The sequence below is a fragment of the Cladophialophora psammophila genome (genome assembly GCF_000585535.1).
Source record: "Cladophialophora psammophila CBS 110553 chromosome Unknown aczJe-supercont1.26, whole genome shotgun sequence".
Lineage (NCBI taxonomy): Eukaryota > Fungi > Ascomycota > Eurotiomycetes > Chaetothyriales > Herpotrichiellaceae > Cladophialophora > Cladophialophora psammophila.
In genome coordinates, this window is record NW_006912947.1 from 178827 (window position 1) to 200571 (window position 21745).

A 21745-nucleotide genomic window follows, 5' to 3' on the forward strand; every position below is an offset into this window, starting at 1 on the left:
AATGTTTCCTAATCACCTCCGACCGCTTGGAACTGGAAGAATTCTAGGCTAGAGTATGTTTCAGCACGGTGCATTTCCTGTCCAGCTCAGCCTGGAACTTACTGTGTGCGCTAATATGGCAACAATATCAATCTTGTGAAGACACTCCAGCGTATTGGTCCGCCATGTTCAACCAGATGATGGCGCCCACCGCAAAATGTCCGACCAAGGTTCAGAGGTTGGCGTTATAGGGAGATCCAGTGTCCTTCGCATGCAGTTTGCTCGCTTGGGTCTCTGATACTGGGTCCTGCCTGATCATTGCCTATGCTCGCTTCTGTACTTGGCCGAGAGTAGAGTGGGTGGGGACGGGACGTACCCCGTGTCGGTACCATAAGCAATTATAAATGGAGGGTAAGGATCAGTGCTCGTCCATCCAATTCGTCCTCTCTTCCATAAACTCTTCGACCTCTTTCATGCCTCTCACAGAGTTTGTCAAGGACAAAAGTTTGTCCAGGACTTGATCTATGTGCATGGCAGAGCATGCCTCATAGAACATATCCCTCATATTCGCACTCGAGCTCTCAATCGCCTCGTTTATGTTTGACAAGAGGCTAATTAGGTCGCTGCGTTGCTCAAACACCGCCGTCTTGGAGCTTCCACCTACAGATTCGGCACAAGCGGCCGCCACAGAGTCGACCAGATGACCAAATGATTGGATCCATAAGCTAACCTCTTTGACACGGGTCTGTCTTGTGATCTCGAATTGCTGCCCATTGCTTTGCGGCGATGGATTGAAGAGAAAATCCAGACCTTCTGCGAGTTGCGCGACAGTCGGAACAGCTGGTTCCAAGAAAGATGGTCGGGGTTTTGGAGCGAGGCTCTGTTTGAGGTCTGCCAATGCCTTGGCACCTTGAATTTGACGCTTTATGTTGATAGAGACAATCTCAGGTGGGAGCTCCTTTCGAGTTTTTCCCAACTTAATGTCAGACGGTTGTTCTGTGGCCTCTAATGCAGCCGGAGGACGCATATAAGCGCGAGCGGCGCAGCTAGCTGGAACGAAAGGCATTGCAATGTCTGCCATCGCGTTCGTAGATATCGCGTTGAGCATGACGATGGAGATACGATGAGCGGCAATCGATTTCTTTTCCATTGAAGCAAGATCGTTCGTTCCAGTCGAGGAGGTTTCGGCTGTACATCCACCAGGACCCTCAATCTCAGGCTTGATGTCCGTCGAAAGCGATGGGAATGCTGTCTGCTTTGGCTCCAATAGCACTGAATGGATGCCTTTTACAAGAAGCCCAAGAGAAGAATTCGACTGCACCATCTTGTCGTGGAATTCTTGCATCCTTTCCTCCTGAAGCTTGTTATGGGCGTGAATCCTTTCTGTCGCTGACCTGGACTGATGTCAGCTTCCAGTCTAGATCTTCGACACCCGCTTGGAATCTTGGGACGATGTGGGGTTGGGAATCTCACCAGTGGAAGGTATTCAGAACCAGGTTGAGATTATCAACGTGTGATTGCAACCTGTCGCGGTATATCTTCAACGAGTCTTTATCTATATCCCACAGAATCTTCGCCCAGTTGGAGGCGATTTTGCGCCTCAGGAGCTTCCTTCTTTTCTGGCTTGGGCCAGCGTCAGCTTCGTCCGCATCATCAGGCATTTTGGCGCCTTCACGGTATTTCTTGGTCGCATTGTCCAGGTCTTCTAACGTGGTTGCGCATTTCTGGATCATTTGATCCAGAGCTTGTTGCATTTCTCGGCCATTAGTGTTGCGTGAGGCGGATGCTGATGCCGCCGTCGATATATCTCCAGCGACATGTCGCAGGCGATCCAGGGCACAACGTAATCCAAACGACATTGCAGTGAAGACAATTGATCAGGCTGAACTTAGAGGGGCCACATCAAAAGTGAGGAACAGCGAAGGAACAGCTTTATGGTGGATCCGGTCGCAAAAGACCAAAGCAGCAATATAAGAGCGGACCTTCGCAAGCACCGTTCGAAACGTGCTTCAAAGTGCTGAGCTTTTGTTGCTGCCAACTGCTTTGGTGTTTTACACAAAGATCGGGCGATGGGTCTGAGGGGGTGACGAAGGGTTTGTTCAGCTTCTGAAGCCTTTCGCTTGGCCTGCATACTCACACTGGCCATTGATTCATTGGACCAAGCCTTGTCTGCGGTATCACGAGGCAAACAGACAAACAAAGCCCCTCGGCCTTTCCTCATTTAGTGAGATTGAATCTTCAGCGGCCTCCCCGGCCCCCTGCCTCTTCCATAAAAGCCGCTGCCTTCCAGCCTTACGAGCAAGAACATAATTCTCATTCTCTTTCTTCACTATCCTCCTCCTATGATGCATGTCAAGTGATAACATAGTCTTTCTCTACCCAGTAAACCGACCATGGCTGCAAGTCAAGCAGATGACGGATCTGGTTCTGCGTGTGGCTTAGTACGCCTCCAAATCCAGGGTCTCAGGCACTTCACATCCTCCACATCCGAAGAAACTAGCAAAGAGACCATTGTTCTGCCGAGCAACACGCCGATCTCAGCGCTATGGGACAAACTACGGGGTCTGTCGTTCTCCCACGGCTCCTCTACTAGGTGTCTCTGAATATAAGGTTAACCGTTTGTAGAGCTTGGTTATCATAGTCCCGACTTGCTCTCTCGTAACAGCGAGACGTGGACATCTCATCGCACCAAACCGCAATTCAATGAATTCGAACTCATCACGGTGGTCCAAGACCACTTTCAGAGCCTAGCAAATCTATCCATGTTGATGACAGACTGATTGAGTACACAAATCGACACTTCAGCGACCCGATTGAATTCAACGTAGATGAAAAGAATTCGAAAGACCACGACATCAAGGGCGATAGGCTGACGGAGTCTCGCGGATTACAAATCGTGTTTCACCGGACACTGAGGATGCCAGATGACAACAAGCTTCACCAGCTGCCGGCATCACTGAGGGCTTTTCCCCTTTATAGTGTTGCTGGTTATTCTGACAAACTGCCCGATAAGATTGTACAGGCGGCGGAGTCTTCATGCCCATGTGGCAGCGAGAGGCACTTTGGATGAGCCTTGATGCTCCACGCGACACAAATTATGCTTTAAGGTTCTATGTTGGACGCATCAATGCCATCTCTGGACTGAAAATGGATGGAACAAAAGCATTACCGGCAGACATAGGAGACACCCAAGAACTACGTCGTCGTCCCGGGCCAAAATTGGCTCGATGGATTTGTGTGGCACCTGGTATCATCCGGCAGTTTGTCGCCATGCAATGTGAGTTGTCCCTCTGCCTCTTTGCAATGGAGTAATCCGCCTGACGAACCGGTATGAGTGGGGTCTGGCTACACTGTCGAGGGTCAAAAAAGAGGAAAGGAGAAACATGGAGGACTACAGATCGAGATTATTCCTTCTTTCAAGACGAACCTGCGAACGTGGATCAAGTGCGCAGATCAGTCTCTAAATGCAGCGGCATTGCAACACCGTCTCCAGTACGATCGCCTCGACGAATTCAAAACACCGCGTCAGTTGGGGTGTGAAGTAGGTGACAAGATAAGGATGTACCCACAGGAAGCCTTTGAACTAATTCCATGCACATTGGCGGATATGATTGAGGAAGGGCAGAGAGATGCGGATAGTAAAGTAAGTATTGCTTGTTTCTATGGCAACATATTGTTAGTATCGGACCTTTCAGTTCACAGCAGCGTACAGCAATATGATCAAGTTTTCCAGGGGCCGGAAAATGGGTAAGACGTCTCGTTATGTGAACAGTTCTTTCCGCAACATAGATCACGACTTCGACTTGGACATGGACTGGTCCTCCCCCGCCTTGCCCTGGAGGGGTTGCTCCTACTCTTCAGCACCCGCGCCCTTACCCGGAGCCTTGCCTGCAACCTGCCACGCCTCTCCCCGCCCCTACGGCTCCTATGCAGATACTTATTCGATACATCCAGTCCCTGCGCCGTCATGATTTCTCGTACCCACAGGAAATTATGGGCAAGTAGGACGGGTGGAAACAGAAATTAAACCCAAAATAACGACCAAAGACCTCAAGGCAATGGGTCTTGCCGCAGGCGGTAAGCTCGGTAAGTGACCCCATATTAAGATCATGGGCCCATCACACTTTCGGGGATGATTGTTGCGTTGACTACGGTGCGGCTCATTTATCTGCGTTTTCCACAGTCCAAGACATCTACCGCGACCATAACCCAGCATGGATCTGGAATACCAAAGCTGCGAGGCTCGTCCATGTCCACATCCTGGACCCGGCTTCCTGCGAGGCTGTGACCCATGTCGTCCCTCCGCCGCCGCCGCCGGACGCAAGAGGATACATCAAAGCGGGCGGCTCGTTCTTCGTTGTGGAAGAGCAGCCCGAGAACCGTGTTGACGGCGGAGACTTCGACAACGTCAAATCTGTCTCGGTAATGGACAAGGATCAAGCTGTCCAGCCAGAATCGTCGCTTGATCCTACGCAGGCGACCCAGTGCAAATGTGGGATCAGGTTTTGTGACTGCGTGTAAGCCTATAACCCGTGACATTGGCTAGGGCTAGTCTATATCTTTGCTAACGAAATCCGGGCATACAGGGTCCGCCCTTGCGACCACCAGTTTTGCAACGTCTGCATCCGCGAAATGGACCAGTCGTCATTGGCTAGCGCTTCACTTCCGCCGAGCCACAATCAAGGGGCAAATGGGTCTGCCCATCATGCAAAGCCGCGGAATCCTACGTCGCGGGCTTCTCTGCGCCCATGAACCTGCCTGGAGAAGAAAGTGTCAAGGTCAGGGTACCGGTCAATGTGCTCGAGGTCAAGGATGGTAGAGTTGCGTTCAAAAGCATTCAGCAGTCAAGGGTCTGAGAGACTGGCCCGAGAGGAATTGCTGAGACCGTTACGAAGTACCTAGGGGAAAGGAGCAATGCTGATCTGTCTAAATGGAATCCATTTGAGTAAAAACTCCCCGATACAGGAGCTAGCGTGATTTTTGGAGATTAGTGAGTGAGATATCAAACGGTTCTCTTTCCTTCACAAGACACAACTCGAAGAATCTCAAAGTTTTTTTTTTTTTTCCATTGGAGATCATTTGGATTGACGAAAAATACTTCTTCTTCTCTGTGAATGATCGTTGACGACGCAGAACAAGTACTTACAATCCACTTAACAGGCCTGTAACAGATAAACATAATCTCCCAGTGAGCTTGGTTCACTGGTTTTGGATAGTCTGTGCTTTTGCTGGACATGTAAAGAGTAGAGACGTCATAGGAGTCATAGGAGTCCTAGGAGTCACAGTAGTTACAGAAAGCGCTATTTTCACTGTCGAAATAGTTGTCTCTGATGATTTGTATGAGAAGTGGTAGAAAGGACAGACGCTAAGTGATGCCCACGTCTGCCTTGAGGCTAACTATCCCCTTCGCCATTTGATGCTCTCCTAAGCCTCCCTCATGTCAGTGGCCCACCTTCGAAATTTGAAATTGCTATCATGTGGCTGAGGCAATCTATTTAGATGATCATATTGGCGACGCAAGCAAGAAGGAAAAGGGGAGTGGTGAGCAGCAGATGGTTTCACAGTGTCCCTATTCGACTCAAACAAGCCTTCCAAATAGCAGCCCACCGAAACGTCTTACGCGTGGCTAAGAACAATAGGCATGGCGCGACACTGCAGTCCTTTGTCTTCCTCCTAGAAAGACACAGTTAGAATGCTGTGCCTGTGAAGTTGTGGGCTGCTGTCTGCTTCGGGGGGTAGTGTATCCTGAATACCCGCTTGGCGGGGCATTAGTCCTATCTGGCACCAGCGCCAAGGTTTCTCCGGTCTGAGCTGTCGGACTAACTATATGTGGCAATCAGAACTTGTGTCCGGCACTTAACCGCGACTGCCAGATTTGTGCCGCCAGTCGCCCGTATCTTTCGCAGGACATGATATCCGTTATTGCGTGACCGCTGTCGTTGATTTCATTGTCAAATACTTGGTCTACTCCGGCTACAATTTAACCATTATCCCATTTGTTTCACATGGTTCACAATAAACTGGCCCTATCTCTGGCAGCGCTCGTGATGTCCTTGGCGACTGGGCTGCGCCTTTGATAGACTCGCTCGGTGCTCTTTAGATTGTGGGACTGAAAGTCGAATTTAACGAGGCCGCTTCAGCCGCAGTCGATATCGACTTCTCTACGCCCACCGACGACATGATCAATCTCGTCGAGCGAGCCCACCATCCGCTATCTTGAAGGCTTCTTGGCTACTTATTATCTCAGCAGTAGCGACCTGCTGCCGACCAAGGCTATGGAAGTGGGCGGGCTGCTTGTTGCATTCGACACTCCCAATCATATGCCAATTACAAGGCAGGATTAGAAGGCTGCTGATGGGACCGAATATATCAAAAGCTGCATGACGAGTTGATGACTGCTTGGATTTAATACCTATTGTTCCCGCCAATGACACTCACAGATGCAGACACTCTATTCGGTGAGAATGTCCGCGTAGATGATAACGGCATCGTACAGAAGCTAAGATGCCAGTATCTATCGTGCTCTGCAGGTGGCATATTCGCCTTGGGTGGCAAATTGTTTTCAAAACTCTGATCACGTCGAGATCGGCCAGAAGCTTACGGATGGGTGTGTCTGGGTTTACGAAACATGGCGGGGGGTGTCATGCCTAAAATCGCCTACTTCGTCGCCTGCCCTTCGAAGGTCAATTGTACCTGGAATCCAGCAACGTATGCTCCGGCTGTCCTTGAGCGCGGGGCTTCATCGACGAAAAGCAATGCTAACAACATTTTTGTTTAAAATTGACTTCCTCCTGGTCTCGCTGACATCGATAACCGTCACTGCATTCTTCGTCCTGAAGTAATTAAAGACATCTTCATTATGTACTGAATTATAGGCGACAAATACTATCAGGAGAAGGTATGGCGGATGTTCGGGTCGATCGACAAGATTAACCAGACTGGATTCACCAATGCTGCCATCTCTGATGTTGTAGCTACCGATTTGGACGACTTACCTCACAGGGATGATCGAATGGAGAGCTTCTGGCCGGTTGAGACGCTGAAGTATTTCTATTTGATCTTCAGTGAACCAGACCTGGTCACTCTGGACGAATATGTGGTCATCACTAAGGCACATCCACTACAGCGTCCGACCTAGGTGCATGAACACGAATGGCTGGGCACGGGTGCAGGAGGATCTATCCTCCGATGGATCCTGAGCTACTCAAGAGCTACACTGGGTGCAGCCCCAGTAGCTTCGCCTCCCATACACAGACAGATACTAGAGTGCAAGTAATATTGCATTCCAAAACCGACCACATATTCTCCCCTGGTATGTCTTTCAACGATTATATTAACTAAAGGTAGAAAATGCTGAATTAATTTGTACCAGTCTCGAGCTTGTAAACTTCCAGACCCCAGTTCCGACCACGTCATTAATACAACCCGACCAACAGAGCTCTTCCGCACATGGTTGTCCTACCCAGCCATTGCTCCGATATTGTCTCGACCAGCTCCCTAAGCTTTGGGAGTCGGTTCTTTCTTCTTCTCCGAAGCGCCCGGGATTTTCGTGCTGAGGTCTCCGAGCGGAAGTTTGATTGGGAAATCCACGGACTGGAGTATCAGTGTGAAGAAGAGGTACCAGCCCAAGATGGAGAAGACGAATACGAATGCCCCAGCAGCCTGTGTTTCACATCAGTCAGGGCGAGTTCTTGAACCCATCAGGATGCATGTCATCGTCCATCAAGTCCCCATGGGAATCCTGGTGGCTTTGACACGGGGAGACGTTGAGGGGGACCAACTCACTTTTTGGCACTTACGTGCAGTGTTCACTTTGCCGTCCGCAAGTGTCCAATAGCACGCCATCAGCATAATAAATGCAAGGTCGATAAAGAAGAACACCAAGGCAAAGGTGATGTTGGTTCGCAGGGATGCGACCAGGAAGAAGAAGGTGACGAGGGCCATGGCGAGGAAGAAGAAAGCTGTGTAGCGAAAGCGGTGTCAGCGTGAATCTAACCATTCGACTCAATGGGCAGTGGGGCGGCGGCAAGCCCAGTGCTTACCATAGCTCGAATAAAACTCTGAAATGCCGTCTGGCTGGGTGAGGTAGAAGGTTTGGGCGTTGAAGTCAGGTTGGAGCGTAGCTCCTAGTGCCAACCAGAACGCACCTTACGAAAGAAACAGTGTTAGCGACTCTCGTCCATCGAACTCGCATTTTCCCAAACAGACGCAGGAAGATCGCGTGCTCACCGTAACAGGCGAAAACAATGAACGGAAAGGTGTTGCCGATAATCCATTCCAAAACAGCGCCCAGCAGCTGAAGGAGGCCCCCGAAGAAAAAGAACGTGCCACTGAAGGTAGGTATCTGGTTAGCAGATACAACGCGAGAAGATCGGCTCATCAGCTAGACTTACATAAGAGCAGCCCCTTGGCCCCCGGAGCCTCTCCATTCCATGAGATTACACCCCAACGGCAGAGCAGCGATTAGGAATCCCATCAATGGCCTACAAATCGTCCCATTCTATTAGCTTCGCAATCTCAGAGGCGCCATTCTGCGCTTCGCGTCTGGATAGTTTAGACTCACATCGGCGTAGGGTTTGCGAATGTGCTCCGGAGATGACCGAGTCGTGCAGTGTACGGGGTAAGGTACATCGATGCGAATTCATCCCTGGGCATCATCTTGGAGGTGGTCTCGTAACGAGTCAGGTAGTCATTGTGTTGGTCGTGAGACCCGGCTGGGTGGATAGGCTCAAGGGAGGTGTTGCCATTGGTAATATTGTCGTTTTCTAATCCGTTCGTCGCCATCTTTGCTCAATGCTTTCGCTTTCAACGATCCTAGATTTGCTTGAATGGTTGAGGTTTCCAATATTCTCTTGGGAGGTTCTATTCCACGAGGAAGAAAGGAGGGAGGACGTGGGAAGATGCTTTGCTTCCATCTTGTGCTTTATGTGGTTTCTCTTTCCACTGAGTTTGCCTGCAAGGGCCTGCGAAAGACCGGGGTAGAATACGAGGTCGTGCTTGTCTTGGATCATGCGCTCAAGTCAATGGACTGGTGCTTGTCGCATTCTTTTCGCGAGACTCTTTCATAGATCGAACAGTTAGGATGGGCTGTTTGAAGCATGGCTCGCATGATTAGGAATAAAATCTCCTGAGCAGGACGAAGTGAGCAGCCCGTTGAACCACTAGCGGCGTCTTTAGGTGACAGCAATCCTAGCATTTTGCTAGTCCATAACCCTGTTGGGACCTCATCTAGCACACCAGTCCCATCCACTTAGAAGAAGGTGTCGTCCATTATTGATCAATTTACAGTAGCCGTGGCGTTGAGCTACCATGCCGGCGCAAGACATGGCCAGACACCAACACCACAAAAAAAATCCAGTTGGACCTCTGATTTGTCGTGCAAACGGAGAGCCGAGCAATAGCTCGGTAGACCGGGACACAGTATCACACGATCCTCACCTCTGTTTCCATGCGCGGATGGTGCCACTTTTCCGCTCCCTTTGTATGGCCGGTGAACTGGCGCAGGGATCGTATGATGGACTTGACTCGCTTTTTGGATTGTCGTATGCTCAACTGCCGAAGGAGGGAGCATCCAGCGCAATGTGCGAACAAGACGAAATTGACGGCTTCAGAGTTGCGGCGGCATAAAGTGTAAGGAAAGCTTGTGCTTATTACACGTCGTTCTCGTAAATTGACGCAGTTATCGAATATGATCCGCGGGTTCGGCTGGCGGACCGCAGCTCTTAGTAGCATTCCACAGACCCCAGATTGTACATGGATGACGACGATGATGCGGGGGGGAACCCGGGGAATATCGTGCGTTGAGTTGAACGGAGTAGATCGTGTGATCACTGATCAGCCCATCCGCACAAGTCCGATTAGAAACCTTGGCTAACAAGGATGCAAGCAATCGCTTACCTACAGTACTTGTACCAAGGAGGTAGGTACCTGAGCAGGCGATTTTGCTTGGAATGGCATTTCGAGGAGTACTTGTATATCACAGGGACATCAACAATGACGGCATTGCCAATGTCTTTTGGGTGCTCAATCTGCCCAAAGCTTGTATACTGTCACTCCTGAGCTTCTCCAATTCCAAGTAGGAACCATACTCTGGAAAGGGCGACCAAGGCCTCCCTTTTCTCGCTTTTTGACAATTTCAAATACAAGACACCAGTTCCGTGTAGAGGCCATCAAGGAGAACTGCTCGTCTGACCATCTGCGTTCCGTTCATTCGCGCTAGAACGCCGCCTCAGCTCGTCCGACTGCCGCCGCAGTTCCTGCGAAAGCTCCCTCGCAAGCTTGATGTTCTCCTCGAGCGTATGATGACGGACGAGGACGTCGCCGCTGGCACCGCTTTCAGCTTCATTATCCTGGCCCCGCGAGATTCGTCCGAGGCTCTCTTCCAGCGTGTGGTGGAGAAAGACTTCGGACTCGTCTCGATTCTGGATCGGTGGGGGGACAGCCACCTCACTTAGACCGCTGTAAGGGTCCGATGGACGTCGGGGTTTCGTTGGGTGAGAGGATTTCCTCCCCGAATCTCTCTTCTTGAATAGCGAAAGGAGCTTTTCCAACATGGTTTCGTGATTGATCGTAGATGTACGCTGATAAATGCGCGTTTAAATATTGTCCTGGTTGGCGATATTTTGAGACTCACGACTTGAGAAGATTGTGTCATCTTAGGCACATTTGTGGGCGCCGACGTTTCCTGGCGGTTGTGGAGCCAATCTTTTAGCCACTGTTTAGAGATCGGGGATCAGGAGATGTTCGGCTTCTACTTGGACAGATCCAAGCGCCGCTTTCTGTGTTGAGGATGTTCATCACGCCACCTGCCGAAGGAGAAAAAGGCTACCGAGGCATTCCAGTGCGAGGGCCCCCTGTTATGACAGATAAATACCATGTACATAGTTATATGAACAGGAACACATCTAGACAATCCCATCAGCGCATGGGAGATCCGAATTCCATTTTCCCTCCAGCTCTTACTTAATCTCCGTCGGACGCGCCATGTTGCTCATTTCGCACCTATGTGTATATTGTGTTATCCTCGCATTCAAGTGTCTCTGCAGAGGTATCTTCAGATTTCCGGAACTTGCTGTGTTGCACAATGGATGCCTCCACCCGTCCTAGGCAAGATGTTGATCGGCACCTGCACCACCTCCCTCTCAGGAAACAATCGTTTGAACAACTCAAAGGCCGCAATATCCTGTCTTTCCTGTCCGAATTTGGGCATGATAACGCCCCCATTTACAAGGAGATAATTGACATACGATCCAATGACTTCGTTGTGTTGATCTGGTGGTCCAAGTAGTGTTGCGTCCGGTTCCTCGCAGTCGTAGACGATTACTTTGCGGCCTTTTGCGTCTTTTGCGGATGTGAGGATAGAGCGGGCAGAATTGTAGACGTCGATTGCGGTGGAATGCGCATTAGGGCCAGGCTTGCTCAGGAGCACGACGCCAGGTGATGTGAAGCGTGCTAGCGCGTCGATGTGGTAGTCTGTGATATCGTAGCCTTTGACGCCAGGTATCCAGATGAAATGCCTGACCCCGAGCTTGCCCATGAGCTCGGTCTCGATTTCAGACTTGGAGAATCCGGGATTACGGTTTTCGTTGATGATACAGCTTTCGGTGCCGAGGAAAGTCCCTTCGCCGTCATGCTCAATGCCGCCTCCTTCCATGGTGATTTTTGAGGTTACTATTGTTTCGTTTTCATGCGCAGCGATCTGGGCAGCGACGTTCTCGTCACCAATGGCCGGGAGTTTGCCGCCCCAGTAGTTGAAATTGAACTTCACTGCCGTCCGTTTACCGGCCGGCAAGTCTTGGACGAAGACCGGCCCGCTGTCGCGGATCCAGAGTTCGCTTGCTGTGGCTGGCCCAACCGAAACATTGTCGCTGACCATAGATTTTGCTTGTGAGATGAGTCCGTCCTGGGCGTAGAGGTGGACAGGTTCGAAGCGGGAGATAGCGTTGGCGATGTGCACCACTTCGGATTGTAGCGCTTCAAGGTGCTCTGCGCTTTCTGCGGATTCCATGCTTGGGAAAGCCATCAAGGTGTGCGAGTGGCGAGCGCTTTCCGCTGGCATTTGAAAGCGGCCCTGCTGAGCGGATTTTGGGGTTTGCTGTTCAGGCACATCTGACGAAATCCAGGTAGCCGGCATTCTCGATGGTATCGTTGTTGTCACTGCTCGAAATCTAGGAATCGTTCGGTAGGGTGATCTGGATTGGACTCTATTTGCAAGGAGAATCAGACTAGGTATATTTTGAACAAGATGCGATGCCGACGTGGGATGCATGCTGCTACTTGCACAGCGGAAATAGAACCCATTTCTACACACTTCGGAACGTTGGAAGGCAGCATTGTCGCTGGAAGTCAATCCCACCACGCAGATGTCCAGCGTCTCGAAGCATTTCTTATTCAGGGGCTGCGTCGGCAGGACCTCCTGAAGACGGTTAGACCAAGCGAGAAGGTTTTCACTCAATTTCCAACCTCAAGTCCCAAAAGCATTCAGTCTGGGTGCTACAGGCAGTGGATATCAACCCCATATCGCTGTTTCATACCGTATACGGTGTGTCTCTATCGAGCAATAGAGCGGGACATGTGGTGAGCATGGGAAAATAAGCTCAGGGAGACGATCCAGTTGCATCTTATTGCGCGTGCCTCGCAATCTTCATCCAGCATTTAACGCAGGTGCGTGATGTCCTTTTCTTGATTCTTGCAATGTCTTCGAAATTGGTGTTGTCCTTGGATCCTTTTAGTTTGCATTCCGCAGAGATAGGACCTTTTCAACAGGCTCTTCAGACTTGATCCTCTCGTGACTCAAGACTTAGGTAGATAACCCACCTAGGAGCTCAAGGAATATGTCATCGGACGACACTATTGTCGACGCGACCATCGCCGATTTGCAGAGAGCCCTTTCTTGCGGAAAATTGACATCAGTTGAGCTGGTTGCCAAGTATCTCCTCCGCATCAGTGCCTATGACTGCAGAAACACTGCCCTCAACTCAATTCCATTGATCAACGAGAATGTGTTCGAAGAAGCAGCCGCTGCTGACGGTCGTCGTGCCGCCGGACAGGGCTATAGCGCCCTTGAAGGAATCCCGTTCACAGTCAAGGACAGCTACAAAGTTCGGGGAATGACAGTGGCTAGCGGCTCTGAAGCTTTCGAAAACCTCATCGCCAATGAAGATGCTTTCACCGTTAGAGCCCTGCGAGAAGCTGGCGCAGTCTTGCTAGGTCGAACGAACATGTGCCCCATGGCGTATGGTGGAATGCTTCGTGGGATATACGGTCGAGCTGAGAGCCCCTATAACAAGGACTATCTCCCTGCCGCTTTTGGATCCGGGTCCTCGAATGGGAGTGGCGTCTCTGTTACAGCATCTTTTGCGGCCTTTGGTATGGGCGAAGAGACGGTGTCATCTGGTCGATCTCCTGCTTCAAACAGCGCATTAATAGCTTACACCCCTTCGCGGGGAGTCATATCAATCCGCGGCAATTGGCCGCTGTATCCAACTTGCGATGTTGTTGTTCCTCATACACGCACCATGGACGACATGTTTGTTCTGGTGGATGTGCTTACCAGGCAGGATCCCGAGACCGATGGTGACTTTTGGAGAGATCAACCTTTCATCCAGCTTCCACAATATCCATGGTATGCGCCTTTGACTATTGCTAGAAATCCTGGATATCTGAAGGGAAAGCGAATCGCAGTTCCGCAAATATACCTCAAGCAGCACGACGGCGGACCATATGTCTCTCGAGCGATCGAACCGTTGTGGTGTCAGGCACGGGCGGACCTTGAAGCCACCGGTGCAAACGTCGAGATCATCCCAGACCTCCCAGTCTTTCGTATATACGAACAGATGCTGCGCAAGCCCGACAATCAAAATGTACCATCGTCTCTCCCCCATCTCCCGGACGATTGGAACGCCACCGAGCGGGGACTTCTCATTGCTCATGCCTGGGAAGATTTCCTGCAGAACAACCACGATCCCTTCGTCCAATCTTTGACTCAGGTAGATCCGACAAAGATCTTTCCTCAATTGCCGCGCGATAATCCTCAAGTCAAGTTTACTGAGCCAGCAAATGCCGTCCATTGGGCGAAGTTGGGCAGCTATGTTGCCGATCGTCCCAAGTCAACCAGACCGGGCAATAGCGCCATCTACGACGTTCCTCATCTTGAGGATGCTGTTAGCGCCCTTGAGCATATCCGAGTTCGATTCTTCGAACGTTGGATGTCGGATCACAACTACGATTTCGTTGCTTTTCCCGCCGCAGGCGATGTTGCTCGTGCTGATGCAGACGTTGACGACAAGAGTGCAAAACACGCTTGGACAGATGGTGTCAAGTATAGCCATGGCAATCGTGCATTGCGGCACGTAGGCATACCAAGTGTGACAGTGCCGATGGGTATCCTGGAGGACTCCAAGATGCCTATAGGCTTGACGATCTTAAGTCAGGCTTATAATGATTTCAACCTGCTTCAGGCAGGTTATGCATATGAGCAAAGCAGCAAGAGGAGAGTTGTGCCGCCACTGACGCCGCCATTACAATCGGATGAGATACCGAAGCAAGAACGGGTATTGCGGGAACCGCGACCAAAATTGTCAATCACAAAGTGCAATACAACCCCAGCTCAAGATGGCAACTTGATCGTGTCAATTGAAGGTGTGCTGTCTGCGGCATTAGGATTTGGGGGCGATTTCAGCCCTATCCTGGAAATTTACGTCGATGGCCAACGTGTCCCTGCGTCGTCGATCTCAATCAAACCCCTAGCAGCAACAGGCGGGGATCCGGGCGTTTCAAGATTTGTCTGTGAATACCCAACTCCCCCACCACCAGTGCAAGACGATCGCAACCGCGTTGTCGGCAAAGTCGCCAGAGACAGTACAATGGTCATGATCGTCGCACAGGACGGCAAAGATGGCTGGCCGTCGGGATATGTGAAACTGCTTTACAGTGATAAAAGTTAGAGGACGTCCCTGAAAGAGCTGGCATTGGCTGCAAACCTCTCCTTCGTTAGAATTTGAGCGAGGCTGAGCCAAAATTGAGCCATTCCAGACTGCACTCAAGCGAAGCGGCAACGGAGACTGACAGAAGTAGATTCTGAGGCGGCCGGTGAGTTTTATGATGTAATAGCCATACATCCAATAGCTAGAAACTGGCCTCTTCAAGGCGCATTTATGTTCCCAAGCCTAAGCACTCGCTATTTCAACTGAGTCGTGCTTAAACGCCTTTTCAATGGTGGCTGCGTAATCCGAAATGCATTATGGGAGAGAACTCGAACCTCAACAGAATGTTTAGGACAAGAATCTGCCTAGTCTATCGCTGTGCGAAGGTAGTTATTTCAGTGAGCCCCGACGGCTGGCCTACTACACGTGACGAGGCTGAAGGCCCCTATTTGCCGGGGCTGAGGCGGAGCTTGCGGCTAACCTATGTGTATTATACGCAGCATGAGGCACCTAATCAAGGCAATGGATGTTCGACGATGCCGTACAGCAAATCTGTCCTTATGTGCAAAGACGCAAGCAGAGGCACACCCTGAAACTCGTACAGTGGTTAGCTCCTCGACTCCTCTGAGCGGCGAGCCGTGACGGTTTCTGAGCAAGGCACAAGCCGATGGAGTTCTCAAATGCTAACACCTGAAGAGAACAAAGGTGGCTGAGGGATAAGTGGAAGGTAGTCAAGATAAAGTAGAGAATAGATCGACGTGATCATGATTGAAAGCGGTGCCGGGATTGAGCAACTTCAGGAGCAAGGCCATGGACGGACCAGAGAGCGGACGATGTGATGGGAATCTCCCTACCTGACTAGGTGGCATGTTTAAACACTTTTTGGAATTGAAGTAGAGAGGTTGGTATATGCAAGCTTCTTCCATCCCAGATCGGACTCCCCAATTGTCGCAATGCCCACGGTCATGATCGTCCCAGTCTGTGACCCGAAATCCCTGGCAAAATGTACATTCCAAAATTCTGACACGATGAAGACATGACACATTTTGATACAAAGCTCCAAGGCGTCGGTGCTAGCGGTAGCCCTCCTCTTATTTGCCGCTGCACATGGAGAATTACCCGACCTATTTCAGGACTCGCGTGATAAGGCCAGTCGCCACCGTCCGTCCACCTTCTCGCACGTTGAAACGTTCACCAGCTTCCATAACCACTGGGTGGTGAGTCTTCAAGACCATCTCAAGATTGTCACCGGGCATAACCATCTTGCTTGGGTCCTCAGTACCCTCAGGGAACTTGAGCTGTGCCGCCTCATCTGCCGTCCGGATGTAGACTTGTGGCTTGTAGTTCTCTGTGAAACCTGACTTTCTGCCACCTTCCTCTTCGGTCAAAATGTACAGCGACACAAGCGCTTCTTGGTGTGCCTTGGCAGTACCGGGAACGGCAATCACCATTCCACGCTTGACGTCTTCTCGCTTGACACCTCTTAGGAGAAGACCAGAATTGTCACCAGCTCTTGATTCTTCGCAGGACTTTTTGAATGTTTCAATGTCTGTAACCTTGGTTTTGATAACCTCGTCACGACCACCCACAATCTCGACCTCGCTATCCTTCTTCAACACGCCTCGCATAACGCGGCCTGAGGCGACAGTGCCTCTTCCTGCGATGGAGAAGACTTCTTCGACTGACATGAGGAAGGGCTTTTCAGTGTCTCGGACGGGGGTTGGGATCCAAGTATCGACAGCCTCCAGCAGAGCATCAATCTTTTCGACGCCAATCTCGGGCCTGGTGCCTTCGAGCGCACAGAGCGCAGAACCAAAGATGATAGGGGTATTGTCCCCTTCGAAGCCGTAAGAGGACAACAGCTCGCGCATTTCCATTTCGACAAGTTCCAACATTTCAGGGTCCTCAACAGTGTCGACCTTGTTGACGAAAACAACAAGCTTTTGGACACCGACCTGACGCGCTAATAGGAGATGTTCTCGTGTTTGAGGCCTGCGCAAAGTCAATCTCAAGCATGGGCTTCAAGGAGGTATCTCACATCTGTCCATCACCAGCGGCAACCACCACGACAGCACCATCCATAAGAGCAGCACCAGTGATCATGTTCTTGATGTAATCAGCGTGACCGGGGCAGTCGACGTGCGAGTAGTGGCGGTTATTGGTCTCGTATTCGATATGCGCAGTTGCGATTGTGATACCACGTTTTCGCTCTTCCGGAGCTTTGTCAATCTTGCCATAATCAAGAAACTGTGCCAGGCCTTTGTCCGCTTGTCTTTTCGTGATAGCTGCTGTGAGGGTTGTCTAGCGCGATGATAAGCCGAGGGCTCGACAATAACGGGGGAGAAATCTACCTTTCCATGATCGACGTGACCAATCGTACCTGAGAAAAGGTCAGAGGAAGAAACCGGAGCAAGAGGAACAGGCTTGCCACTGACCAACGTTCACATGAGGCTTGGTCCGCTCGAAAACGGTAGCATATGCCCTGGCAGCGAATCTGTCATGGCCAAAGACTCTGTTGACAGGGTTAACACCTCGAGCGGGGGATACAAGGTGCCGGGAAGTGCGCAGGAGAGAAACAACCGAGCGAGAGAAGGCCATCGCGACGCCGGAAGAAGGAAGAATGAAGGAAAAGAAGAGAAATCCCAAGACTGCAGCACGCAAAGATGGAAGTTGATACAAGCAATGGAATCAACGGAGATACGGACCAGAAAAATAAAATGTTCTCGAACGAGCCTGCAGGAGAGCTCCAGACTATATCCAAATCAGGGATAATCAGTTGGTACGGTGAAGTATTCTTGGCATTAAATACCACAAAGTGCAATTGAGATGAAGTATCGAAGCTACTCATTCCTCACCGTGATCCGCACTGCTGCACAAAGTATTTGCTCTGCGCCAGGCACGTCGGCTCTCACTCTTTCAGCTGTACGGGCTGCGACAGACGGCTTCTAAAGGCATTGTTTCATTACCTTGTCAGAACTTGGCTTCAGATCGCAGAGGTCCCTTCTTCATTTCGAGCTTCGTCGAGTCGGCCGACTCCTGTTCTTTTGCACTGTCAGGGACCCAGGGGCGGGATCTCTCCTCTTAATTTGCTTCTTAGCTTGCATGTGAAGCGGATCAATCATAGCTTAAATGATATCATCGGTCACACCGCTGACAAGGTCTATCAGACTGTCGAGATAGATGTGAGAGCAGGAGATAAAATGGATAAAGGCAGTCTACAAGATAATGGAGCGCTATCCGATGCTAGAGATTCAGCGTCACTTCCACCCGACCTAGAAGCACTCTCACTTGCAAAATTTGACGACCAGGTGGCTAAAGGACAGCTAATCTACGAGCCTTCAACGGCCGAGAGTCTGGAAGACCAAGGATTCAAAGTAAGTGATTTGCTCGGCCTCCGCTAGGCCAACGAAGAGAATAGCAAGTCATCTGCGCTTCCAAATTCGATTGAACCTAACAGCCACAGCTCAATTTTCGATTCGTGCCTCACCTGCGCCGCAAGCCCATCACCCCATCGGATGCGCCTGAGAGGAAGACGGGAAAGGGGCACAATCCATTCCTCAATCCGAATCCCGAAGAGATTCTCTCAGCAGTCGGGCCATCACATCTTCTGATTTTGAACAAATTCAGCGTCTATCGACCTAGTTTGCTAGTCATCACAAGACATTTTGCACCGCAGTCCGATGGCCTTGACCGCAACGACTTGTCAGCTGCCTGGACAATCTTAAGGCACTTCACGGAGTATATGGTGATCTACAATTGCGGCTTCGAATCAGGATCTAGCCAAGGGCATAAGCATATGCAATTTTGGCCATACCCAGACGAGCAGGACCTGGGCTTCCAGCTTTTCCCGAACACAGTTGAATCGACAGTAAATGTTACTGACAATATACCCAACGTGCCTTACAAACACTTCGTTCTTCGACTTCCAACAGACGCGGACGCAAACAACCTTGTCAAAACCTACGAAAAGTTGCTCAGAAAGGTTCAACAAAGCCACAAAGAAGCCGGCGGAGGCACCGACTACAATGTGATCCTGGTCAAGGAATGGATGTGCCTGATTCCCCGCAGGCACAGTGGCCTTGAGAGAGGAGCAGGCGCAAACTCTGCGGCCATGCTGGGCCTTGTATGGATTGCAACTGAAGCCGAAAAGGACATATGGAATTCTTCTGGGCCGGCGGAGTATCTCAAATACCTAGGTATCCCAAGGTAGCCCTCTGCCTTGAACTTGGCTTGATCACAGGCGTCAAGATGGAGCCGATAGACTTAGACAAGACTTATAGAATAGAATGATTGAGTCTCGTTGCCTCCACCTGCCCGGCTTTGAGACAGCCACCGAGACACGGCATCAGCGGATAGCCTCAGTCAATTGTTCGCGAAACCATCGATGATATTACAGTGTGCTGGATTTGGCCGATGCAGTCAGTAATAAAAGACGGCGAGTAGTTGAATATACCAATGGGGAGCATTTAGATATATTTAAGACGGATGGAGGACTCCCACATGACTCTGGGGAGGCCTCCCTATTTATTCTATCTGAATACAAAGGACATTCCTCAATACCGCATGCGGAAGTCACGTGGCTGTGCTCTTCCTTTGTTCAACACGAGTCGAGTATTACGAGTCACGTGGAAAGTTTTTGGCGGATATTTGTTTCTCCGTCCTCCGATCCATGTTCCATGCACTTGACTTTCACTCGGTCCCTCCACTGCCACTCGACATCCTCCCCATCAAAGCACTCGAGGACTCTTGTCAAATTACTGGATATGGGGAAAGGTCAGATCGCCTCCTCTCGCTCGCCTCAGCATGCTGACGAGCTTCTTCAGGGACCGATAAACTCTACGTATGAGCACTCTTCGCGAACATCAAGTCGCCAGCCGGGACTAACAATTCTCTAATAGATCACTCACTCCGAATGGGCCTCTTCCGACGCCTACTCAGCCAGCGCAGGCGCCGGCGTGCGTGCTGACACCTCCCACCATGCCGCCTTCAAGAGACTGCCCTTCAACTTTTGCGCTCTAAGCCTGCAGCCTTTCACCACGCCTGTATGCACGCCCGAGGGCATCATATTCGACCACGAGAACATCCTTCGCTGGCTGCTGAAACATGACACGAACCCGACGAATGGGAAGCCTCTGAAACAGCAGGGCCTCATAAAGCTGAACTTTGCGAAGAATGACAGTGATGAATATGTCGACCCTGTCACATTCAAGGTGTTTACGGACAATACTCACATCGTTGCGGTCCGCCATGGCGATTCGGCGAATGTATTCGCGTATGACACCGTCGAGCGATTGAATATCAAGGCCAAGATGTGGCGCGACTTAGTCTCGGACGAGGAGTTCTCGAGAAAGGATATGATCACATTGCAGGATCCGCAGAACGTGGAGTCACGCAACCTGAGCTCGTTCAAGTACTTGAAAGATGGGGAAGATTCAGGAATCCCTAAGGAGGAAGCGTCGATCAATACAGCCAGTTTGGGTAGTGCCGCGGACCTGAAAATCATGAAGGCGAAAGAGGCGGTCGCGAAAGCCAGAGCCGAGCGAGCGAATGTGCCGTTACAAAAGGACAAATCCCTGTCGACATCGATGTCGACGAACTCTGTTAAGAAGACAACCTCAACAGCGCAGTCATCGAAACCAGCACCTTACAATGCGACCCGGCACACCACCGGCCAAGCCGCAGCCTCCTTCACCTCCACCGGCCTCACACCGCACACCTCCAACGCTCTCGCGACGATGACCGACGAAGAATACATTCTAAAACCCCGGCGCGTCAAACATAAAGGTTATGTCAGGCTGTCCACCACCCTCGGGCCCCTGACGTTGGAACTCAACCCCGAATACGCGCCCAAAGCGGTGTGGAACTTTATCAAACTCGCGCAGAAAGGTTACTACAACGGGATCATCTTCCACCGCAACATCCGCAACTTCATGATCCAGTCTGGAGACCCGACCGGGACAGGGCGGGGAGGGACAAGCATATGGAGCAAACCCTTCAACGACGAGCTCGAGGGGCCCCTGAAGCACGACAAGAGGGGCGTTCTGAGCATGGCGAACAAAGGTAAGAACACAAACAGTTCGCAATTCTTCATTACATACCGGCCCGTGAGCCACCTAGACCACAAACACACTATCTTCGGACGCGTCGTGGAAGACGACGACAATCAATCGATGGAAACGCTCAAACGACTCGAAAACGCGCCCGTGGACAGCAGTGATCGGCCCAAGGAGGAGATCAAGATCCTTGATGCGGTCGTGCTGATCGATCCGTTCGAGGAGTTCTGGAAGCAGAAGAACGAGGCCGAGCAGAGCGAGAAGGAGAAATCGGAAAGAAGTGCCGAACGAGGTCTAGGAGGAGGTGGTGGTGGTGGTGTGGACGAAGACCGCACGACGTGGACGGGGAAGAGGATACGAGACGACGGCACGGTCGATTCGGGCGGTGCACCGGGACAGGTCGGGAAGTATCTCAAGGCCTCTCAGTTGGCGAAGCAAGGCAAAAGCAACGACAACGAAGAGGAGGGCGAGATTGTCGAGTTCGTCGATGACGAGCCTGAGGAACCCGTGCGGAAAAAGCTGAAAGGTGGAGTGGGAGGCGGGTTTGGAAATTTCGATTCATGGTGAGATGCTATCTATCTCTAGGTACATGAGAATGGAAACGCCCCATTTAACCTGCCTAGTAACTGTAGTCAAATATCCTACCTGACAACGAACCACCCTTATTGAGCTCTTTTTTTTGGTGCTTTTTCCCACTCTCTTCTTTTCTTTTGCCCTTTTGCATGCCCCGTGCAGTGTCACGAACTTACCTTCTTCAAAGCCGACTTCACGGTTCCTCCTCGCATCGAC

The 21745-nt window shown here is 50.9% G+C and overlaps 10 protein-coding genes across 10 annotated transcripts; 5 read left to right on the forward strand and 5 right to left on the reverse strand.

The window, feature by feature from the left end:
• Positions 1-397: 397 nt before the first annotated feature.
• On the reverse strand, positions 398-1712 carry A1O5_11490 (uncharacterized protein; the record flags this gene model as incomplete). Its single annotated transcript, XM_007752062.1, has 2 exons — positions 398-1373; positions 1453-1712. 2 exons carry the CDS (start codon positions 1710-1712, stop codon positions 398-400), a joined length of 1236 nt encoding a protein of 411 aa, XP_007750252.1.
• Positions 1713-3126: 1414 nt separating this feature from the next.
• A1O5_11491 (uncharacterized protein) lies at positions 3127-4500 on the forward strand (the record flags this gene model as incomplete). The annotated part of the gene is made up of 3 exons (XM_007752063.1): positions 3127-3256; positions 4054-4065; positions 4163-4500. 3 exons carry the CDS (start codon positions 3127-3129, stop codon positions 4498-4500), a joined length of 480 nt encoding a protein of 159 aa, XP_007750253.1.
• Positions 4501-6607: 2107 nt separating this feature from the next.
• A1O5_11492 (uncharacterized protein) lies at positions 6608-7117 on the forward strand (the record flags this gene model as incomplete). Its single annotated transcript, XM_007752064.1, has 2 exons — positions 6608-6668; positions 6855-7117. 2 exons carry the CDS (start codon positions 6608-6610, stop codon positions 7115-7117), a joined length of 324 nt encoding a protein of 107 aa, XP_007750254.1.
• A 359-nt stretch (positions 7118-7476) lies between these two features.
• Positions 7477-8763, reverse strand: A1O5_11493 (uncharacterized protein; the record flags this gene model as incomplete). Its single annotated transcript, XM_007752065.1, has 6 exons — positions 7477-7641; positions 7765-7940; positions 8022-8126; positions 8209-8309; positions 8373-8462; positions 8543-8763. The coding sequence occupies 6 exons, from the start codon at positions 8761-8763 to the stop codon at positions 7477-7479; spliced, it is 858 nt and encodes a 285-aa protein (XP_007750255.1).
• Positions 8764-10148: 1385 nt separating this feature from the next.
• On the reverse strand, positions 10149-10532 carry A1O5_11494 (uncharacterized protein; the record flags this gene model as incomplete). Its single annotated transcript, XM_007752066.1, has 1 exon — positions 10149-10532. One exon carries the CDS (start codon positions 10530-10532, stop codon positions 10149-10151), a length of 384 nt encoding a protein of 127 aa, XP_007750256.1.
• A 500-nt stretch (positions 10533-11032) lies between these two features.
• Positions 11033-12112, reverse strand: A1O5_11495 (uncharacterized protein; the record flags this gene model as incomplete). Its single annotated transcript, XM_007752067.1, has 1 exon — positions 11033-12112. One exon carries the CDS (start codon positions 12110-12112, stop codon positions 11033-11035), a length of 1080 nt encoding a protein of 359 aa, XP_007750257.1.
• A 700-nt stretch (positions 12113-12812) lies between these two features.
• A1O5_11496 (uncharacterized protein) lies at positions 12813-14924 on the forward strand (the record flags this gene model as incomplete). Its single annotated transcript, XM_007752068.1, has 1 exon — positions 12813-14924. The coding sequence occupies one exon, from the start codon at positions 12813-12815 to the stop codon at positions 14922-14924; it is 2112 nt and encodes a 703-aa protein (XP_007750258.1).
• Positions 14925-16027: 1103 nt separating this feature from the next.
• Positions 16028-17501, reverse strand: A1O5_11497 (translation elongation factor Tu; the record flags this gene model as incomplete). Its single annotated transcript, XM_007752069.1, has 4 exons — positions 16028-16895; positions 16942-17204; positions 17255-17283; positions 17339-17501. 4 exons carry the CDS (start codon positions 17499-17501, stop codon positions 16028-16030), a joined length of 1323 nt encoding a protein of 440 aa, XP_007750259.1.
• Positions 17502-18103: 602 nt separating this feature from the next.
• On the forward strand, positions 18104-19113 carry A1O5_11498 (uncharacterized protein; the record flags this gene model as incomplete). The annotated part of the gene is made up of 2 exons (XM_007752070.1): positions 18104-18277; positions 18367-19113. 2 exons carry the CDS (start codon positions 18104-18106, stop codon positions 19111-19113), a joined length of 921 nt encoding a protein of 306 aa, XP_007750260.1.
• A 553-nt stretch (positions 19114-19666) lies between these two features.
• On the forward strand, positions 19667-21523 carry A1O5_11499 (peptidyl-prolyl cis-trans isomerase-like 2; the record flags this gene model as incomplete). Its single annotated transcript, XM_007752071.1, has 2 exons — positions 19667-19743; positions 19846-21523. The coding sequence occupies 2 exons, from the start codon at positions 19667-19669 to the stop codon at positions 21521-21523; spliced, it is 1755 nt and encodes a 584-aa protein (XP_007750261.1).
• Positions 21524-21745: the final 222 nt, after the last annotated feature.